Below are 7,756 nucleotides of genomic sequence, written 5' to 3'. Positions count from 1 at the left end.
TAGCACTGTGATTTGTAAGATACTGACAGCTGACTAAAAGCCAAACCATATTACAAATATTTTATTATGTCTTACCTTTACTGCAGCTGAGTACTGCTCTGAATATTTCTGGCATTCATCTATTTTGCTTTGTTTCATTTCAATTTCAGAAACCAACATCTGTAAAATACACATGTATTATCTTCAATATGACAATAATGACTATTATATTCCTTTTGTTATGACATGATTATTATTCCTAAATTTCCTATCACCACAAAATGAAAACAACTGCCAACAAATGTAATGTCTTAGAGCTTTCTGTATTCTCCTTATTTAAATTTCATTAATTCAGTGGAAAGATACCTATGGCAGTCAGATCCATTGCACAGTGAGTACAGCTCATAAAATGCTACAGAACAGTTTTTTTTACAGCTTGGTCACCAAATCAGGGTTTGAGCCTCAGCTTCTAAGGATGCATAAACTCCTAGAGCATGAGCAGGAGAGCCCAGTTCTCCAACCAGAGCAATAACAGACTCACTTCTTGTGTGGATCAGGGACAGCTAAACCCATCTAACAAAAAACCCCATAAAATTGGTCAGTGCCAAAAAGCTAATTTTACCATGATGATACTTGTTATTTTTCACTGTTACAGAAGATTCTTTCAAAGCGGCTTTGTGGCATAAATGTTTGGGGAAGTCTGTCTTTCCTGGGCTCAATCCTCTAGCACATTGAGTAACTGTCTACTAAAGCACTTTCACCAAACTTTAAGGACCCCAGTAGTCCCACTGAAGTCATAATACATGACAAATAAATTTAATCAGAGTTTCTGATGATACCACGCTACATGTGCAATTAGTTACCTCATTTGCCATTTAAAAATTCCTCTTGAAGGTGAAAGTATAAAATTTAGCTGTCATTTTGTGTGTTCCTTCATAATAATTTATCATGTACATTGGAAATAATTTATCATGAACAGCAATTAATAAAAGTTACTGTTTAACATATATGTGTAAAGATAGTTCAGCATTTTGGACCTAGAACTTGGAAGTTTGCTCTCCGCAGACTTCCTCTGTGAAGCTGAACAAACTATTTTGTCCTTCTGTGTCTCAAACTAATCAGCAGCAAATGGGAATATTAGCCGTTGCCTTCTTCCCAGGAATGCTGTGGGGAGAAATGCATTAAAGATTGTAATGGGCTTTGATTCTAGTATCTAGTAAGGGGGGAGTCCATAAGTACCTCAGTTAAATGCGTTTATTATCAGTAACCTGTACTGGTTTTTAATTTTTTCTTTCATTATTAGTAGTTTTAATACTTTTACCAGGATGCGATACCTATCATACCTTTTGTTGATTCAGCTGTTTAGCCAGAGCTTTGCTGTTTTCAGGCTGGATTTCCTGAAATTTTCGCTGAGTATCTTCGACTTGCTGGATCCAGCTATCCAGTGCAAGATAAGTATCTTTGTAGTATTTTAGAGATTTATTGATACCCTCTAGATCACGCAGCCTGGTTTGATTTAAAAACAAGAGATACTAATGTTCAGACAATGAGCACAGCAAATGAATAATCTAAGCAAAGCGTCAAGGGCAATATATCCTAGCTCCCCCTACAATATCATAATTGTTATTAAAATACATTTAACAGCAATTTCTACCCCAAGCCTGCTTCACTTTAATGAAGTTTCAAGAAATATAGAGGGTTTCTCACAGCAGAGGAGCTAAAGAATATGTATGCCAAAAACAGGTGTCTGGGAGGGACTGAACCAGGACAGGAAATTATTTTGGGCAGAGGGACGCTTACTGAGTTTTGGCAAGCTGTCAAGGGCCACATGTGTAGCCCCGCCCCTTGACAGGTGCCCCACCCCATGGTCACCATCTTGGACCAGAAGTTCTACTCCCTAGCCCCTGACCTTTGCCACCAGACATCCCTCCTCTTTGCCCCCCCCCCACAAGAAGTACTCCTTTCAGCAAGCATTTGCCATCATGGAACCAGGAAAATACCAAATTATATTCTAAAAAAATCAAACATCTACTACAACATTCATTAATTTGATTTTAAAAATATTTTGTCCTAATTTACATGCCTTTGTGTAGTGTACACAGAGGTGATTGTATAATAGCTTAACATGAAGTCTTACTCTTGTATATTGGGGGGTTGAGGGGCATGGGTGGTGGGTATAGGTTTGTGGGAGGCTATGGGTGTATGGGTATGTGGGGTATGAGGGAGGATGTGGGTGTGTGGGGTTTTATGAAGGAGTGGACAGGCATGGGTGGTATATGTGGTATGGGGGAGCATGTGGGTGTGCATGGATATGTGGGGTGTGGGTGGGTATGTGGGATATGAGGGAGAGTGTGGGGTGGATAGGCATGGGGGTGTGGCTGTGTGTGGGTGTACAGTGCGGCAGCATGTGAATGTGTGTCTGGATATGGGGTGTAGGTGGGTATGGGGCTTGTGAGGGGCTATGAGTGTTGGGGGAGGGTGGCTGGGGAGAGAGTTGTGGCATGTGTGGAGGTAAGGGGGCGTTGCCCACAGCCCCCACCAGCGCTCCTCCAAGCCCGGGCTCCGCGCTCCTGCTGCTTCTGGCCCTGGGGCACTGACGCAGCCCCGTGCTCCCACTCGCAGCCACTTGCCCCTCAATCTGCCACTGCTGCCCTTCTGCTGCTTCCCTGTCCCCCTGGCCCCCCACTCACTACTCTGGCACCACATCCCAGCTGCACAGCTGAGACCACAGAACACATCAGGAGCTGGACCCACCCAGCTGGCACCGCATGAAACCAGCCAGCCAGCAGCAGCCGGGAGCCCTGTGGTGCTGAAGTGACTGGTGGGGGGAGGCAAATAGCTGCAGCAGGTGGAGGGAGTGCAGGCACACGGGAGCACAGAAACAGCTGGGTGGAAGCGTGGGGGTTGCGCCAGTGTCCTGGGACCAGGACCAACAGGGCCCAGAGTGGGGCAGCAGGAGTATGGGGTCTGAGCCAGCAGGGGCTCTATGAAGCTGGGCTGGGCTGGGCTGGGCTGGGCTGAGCCAACAGGGAAAGGGGCCTGGACCCTGCGCTCCTGCCACCCCACTCTGCGCCCACCCACCGTGGCCCCGGGACAAGGGTGTGGCCCTGCACTCCTGCCCAGATGTCACTGTGCTCCACGCACCTGCTCACTGCCCCTTCTTCCTGCCTGCTGCCCCTTTCACTGCTACCCTGCCTGTGGCTGCTGCTGCTCCCCTCCACGCCCCCTCCAGCTACTTCAGCACTACATGGTTCCTGGTTACAGCACCGGGACTGCAGAAGCTGGACCGGCCTGACCCTGAGGACTGGGGCAATTATCTGTGGTCCTCCCCTTCCCCTTCTTATGTGAATTTCCCTCCAATATAGGGAGGCAGGAACAGCCCCTACTTCCCATGCCAGAACCCTTTGCTAGGCAGGGGTGGAGCCAGGTCGGCCTTAGTTCTACAACCACTTGGTCCTCCTGGCAGCTTCCCCTGGGTCCTACTGCCCCTAGCTTCTGCCATCTTTGACAGGTAGCCAGGGACAGATAAATATTAATTTACTAAATTTTTTAGTGGCCCCAATGAACCAGATAGAATGGGCTGGCGGACCAGATCCTGCCCATGGGCCATATTTTGCCCACCCCGGGATTAAACCTTCAAGAAGCTTTTGTGTTCAGGGCGGACCCAGACCTGGAAAAAATAATGTATATTTTCCACATTAACAAGGTAAGCAGATGAGGGCTCAGGTGCTAAATATATATAGGAAAAGAGGCCTTCATGGCATACTTCCTACAGTGTAGTGAGCTCCAGGTGAAGCCATGATTCTTTGAGTGAACACTGAAGACCAAAACATTCACATGGGGAAAATACATGACATCTTCTGTTCCCTGAAAGTCTAGCAAAAGTTGGGCCCAAAGCGAAGTCTTTGGAAGCTAAAGGCATTTATCCTTTTTTAGCTAAAATCCCTCTTCAGACCTTATGGTTTTTTAAGTCTATTGAAGTTATTTTGGGGCTATTTCCTGAAAGCAGAGATGAAGTGATCAGAGTGCTTAAGTTTCATTACTGTAGTTTTAACACAGTATTTCAAAGAAACATTCAAACAGACCAATAAAAGAGACCATAGAGGTGTGGATGAAGGAGTTCAAAACAATATTGAATCCTACTCTTAATAATGTTTAGTCTTCTAGTTTGAATATACTTATGAATCTGCTCTGCTTTCAGTCATTCTAAGAATACTCGATGGTTGCATGTGACAGAGAGCAAGCAAGAGATAGAGCCCAGAGGCTTAACAAGGTAGCCTCCAGGGGTAGTGGGACACTTTGGGGGAAGCAGTGATTTCTGACTTCCTGAAGTCTACTAGGCTGCTTCCCCAGTTTAAAACCCTTGTTATGCTACAAAAAGACATGTATATTACGGTTTTATATTTATGCCTATACGTGAACAAACAATAAGATAACCATCAACAGAAAAAAGGAAGACAAGAAATAGAGAAATGTGTCTATAAACAGAGCCAATATTTATAAATATTTTTGTATAATGAATATCACTGTCAAACTGCTAGATAGCAGGAGGATGAACATTTGCAGAAAGCAGTCTGTTTACAGCTACAAGATGCAACCACCACAATCTGTTACATTTATACTAGAAGTCACTATGTGTTAACAATAACCCGCATATGCTGCATTTTAATTTTAGCCCTAAAATGACGCTCTAAGAGTATGTTCTCTCAACATGAAGAACTGTGGGAATGGGTTCTAACATGACATGTCTGCAGAAGCCGCTACCTTTATGGCTAAGAATCTGGGCATTCAAGCTGTTTCTCTTCACTAGGCTGCCTTTTTAACCAAGTTTTACCAATCACTCCTTTACTTTCTGGCAATTAGCAGAAGGGGCATTTAAATGTATTTATTCTTGCTAAATAGAGAAATAACTATAAGTCTGCTGTATGCACTCTGGTCATTCACTTTAAAGATCAGGAAAATGTGGAAGTTTGCTGATGGCATGTTTTTATGAAAACAACATTCTTGCTGCTTCTGTTCCAAGGTGTCTATGTTTACAAGCTAAAATAGATTCTAAAAATAGATTTAGTTTGCAATGCTCTTGTCTTGCTTTAATTTCTCATTAACATTTGGTTGACAGAATTAAACAGATTTGAGGGTAGGTTGGGAAAATATTAAGATACGGAGTTAGTTCTTCTTATGGATAGGTGCTAGTATATGTGTATATATATTTGAGCAATATTACCCACCAGCAACAACATATAATCCAAAAGACAAATGTAAAGTACATACCGGTTTTCAATCTGAGAATGAATATTCTGCCATCTCTCAGCTAGCTGATCAACCTTCTCTTTATGCCAGTCAAAATCCAGATCACGTTCCTTGTGCGTTTTAAACATCTGATCGCTGATTGCCTTAGCTTTCTGTAGTTCATCTTCCAAAGCATGGAATACCTCTCTTTTCTCATCTACTTCAGATCTCCATTGCTAGTATGTAACAAATTATAAATAAATTGACACTGTACTACTCTCTGCGTAATCCACTGTGTTATGATGATAGACAATGTATCTTTGATTTATTTTATTTTATCCTTTATCTTAGAATTAGATGATAGATCTATTAATAGCTACTGAACACAACAATGATGAGGGGCTACAGTAGGGAAGCAGGACATAGTTTTCAGTCAGAAAAACAGCTTTTATTGACAAAGCAGTGAGTAGCAGCCCATTGATTTAAAAAAAGTGTGTTAAAGGTTTAAAAAAATTAAAAGGTGAGGGAGGAGAGGGAGGGCGTTGAGTTACAGCTTAATACTAGAGCAATGAGTTGCAGCAGCATGTGCATGGGAGCAATGCAGTGTGGTATGCCTGGACAGCTGACCATAGATAGCCATGTCTCAGGACACTTAAGCTGCTTGCAGACATGGGTTAATTAACGGTGCTTTACTTTAAACTTGGCGCACTCCTGTGCCGAGCTTAGCACATGCCCACAAGAAGCAGTGCATTAGCTGCACCTGGCTTTTCCAACGTTTATATAGATTGGCCACTTTAGTGGGGCTTTTTTCGTGCTTTTAGCTAATAGCTGATTGAATGCCAAAAAGCCCTGTTGAAGGGCCTGATCTACACAGACATTGGAGACAGGTCAAAATAATGCATTGCTGCTTCTGATGAAACACTTTTTTTTCCACGTCTGTCAGCACTGTTGACGTCCATACATAACACTGAACCAGTTCACAGGGAACTAGTTTGAAACAGCACTTGATATTCCAGGTATACTTCTGAACTGTTCCAGCTTAACAAGAATCTACCTCTGTCCCAATCATTTTTAGGCTGCATTTTAAATTTTAATAATGTTATGTGTGTTCATGCAACTAGCAAAGTTTTTGGGCAACCACCATTTATATTGTGTAGAATCTTCTAGCACAAGAGAGAGAAATGTTTCCCTTGCTGCTGAATTCTTGGAGCATCAAATATTCCAAGACACATGCAGCGTACAGCAGCAGTTGGCAAATGCATACAGCAGCAGTTGGCAATTGTTTTGGCAATGGACTGGATTGACCCAACTTGGGCCAGTGCTAGGGTCTGGCCATCACTGCTGCTGCTGCTGCTTCTCCCTGCCACCTAGCTGTGGTGTAGCCCAGGCAAAGCCCCGCACCATCAAAGCCCCCCCCGCCCCAGGGATGAGATCTGCCCCACAGGCCATAAATTGCCAACACCTGGCATAGAAAAATGATATAAAGGCAGACGCAACAGTTTTACTTTGCATGTTACATGTATGGCTGACACTAAAATTACCAGAATGATATATGCATACAAAGTACAGATATGTGTAACCTAGGTGGATCTGTGACATTTATATCAGCCTCTTAAATAGAATGTATGTTCCATTTATCTTAATTTCCCAAAAAATACAAACGTGTCCAGCATGGCAATCTTAAAGCTATAGTTTGCTCTAATTATACAGGAAGTCTTTTACGCTATGTAGTCTAACCAAATGGCTATAACTGAAATATCATTTTTATAGGATTACTTTATGATGTATTTATTGAGAAGAATCAGCCAACTCTTACCTTTAATGTACCAGTAAGATTCTCAATATTATGCTTGTCAGCAGTTACTGCTTCTTCCTCGCAAAGTTTTGTTTCATAAAGTTTTACTAATGCTTCTGCTCCTTGCGTGTTTTTCAGCACCAAATTTACAGTTTTTAACCTGCAATACAGTTACCTCTTGTAACAACAGTATTTGCACTATTGTATTTTTCATTCTTGTTATGTGTCACATAATAACTAAAACTCTTAACAGTGTTATGGATTTGATCATTCTCTTCCTTGTGTTTAGCATTATTCATATTTATAACTATTCATTTTTCAGTTTCCTTTCACTTGGGACAAAAGAGATGTATGAAGGAACACAACAAAAACTTGATAAATGCTAGTGAATTACATACTTATCTATGTAAATGGAAGACATAGAGTAAACTTGGTTCATATTCTGAATGATGAGATTGAGCTCAGAGCGCAAGGTGGGAACTGACGGTGAACCAGCAGCTTGACCAAAAAACTCTTCACATTTATCTGTGATCACACCCAAATCTTCCTTGAGTCGATCAAGCTCTTTCTTTAGCTTCTATAAAATAGAAGGTGAATAAGTGTAGCTTTTAGTCTTCATTGAGCAAAATTACTGAGGATTAGTTTTTACTTAGTTCAGGATAAGAGTGCACAGGGGTAGTTACCACAGTAAATTATCCATGTGTTATAATGTTATGTTTCATAGTTTCTAGGGTCGGAAGGGACCTGAGTAGA

At 42.2% G+C, this 7,756-nt stretch overlaps 1 protein-coding gene across 14 annotated transcripts in view; it reads right to left on the bottom strand.

The window, feature by feature from the left end:
- The window catches only part of DST (dystonin), a 569,390-nt gene that overhangs the window by 219,947 nt on the left and 341,687 nt on the right, over positions 1-7,756 (bottom strand). For all 14 annotated transcript variants that reach the window (XM_019520527.1, XM_019520528.1, XM_019520523.1 and 11 more), the window contains 5 exons: positions 7,402-7,580; positions 7,025-7,163; positions 5,251-5,444; positions 1,323-1,485; positions 76-159 (listed from right to left, as the gene is read on the bottom strand). In XM_019520527.1, coding sequence (XP_019376072.1) covers positions 76-159; positions 1,323-1,485; positions 5,251-5,444; positions 7,025-7,163; positions 7,402-7,580 — 759 coding nt within the window. The remainder of the gene's footprint in view (positions 1-75; positions 160-1,322; positions 1,486-5,250; positions 5,445-7,024; positions 7,164-7,401; positions 7,581-7,756) is intronic.

Source organism: Gavialis gangeticus, unplaced genomic scaffold (genome assembly GCF_001723915.1).
Source record: "Gavialis gangeticus isolate Ggan-Ray unplaced genomic scaffold, GavGan_comp1, whole genome shotgun sequence".
NCBI classification, from domain to species: Eukaryota; Metazoa; Chordata; order Crocodylia; family Gavialidae; genus Gavialis; species Gavialis gangeticus.
The sequence above is the reverse complement of the archived record's forward strand: the minus strand, read 5'-3'. Positions and strand labels throughout refer to the sequence as shown.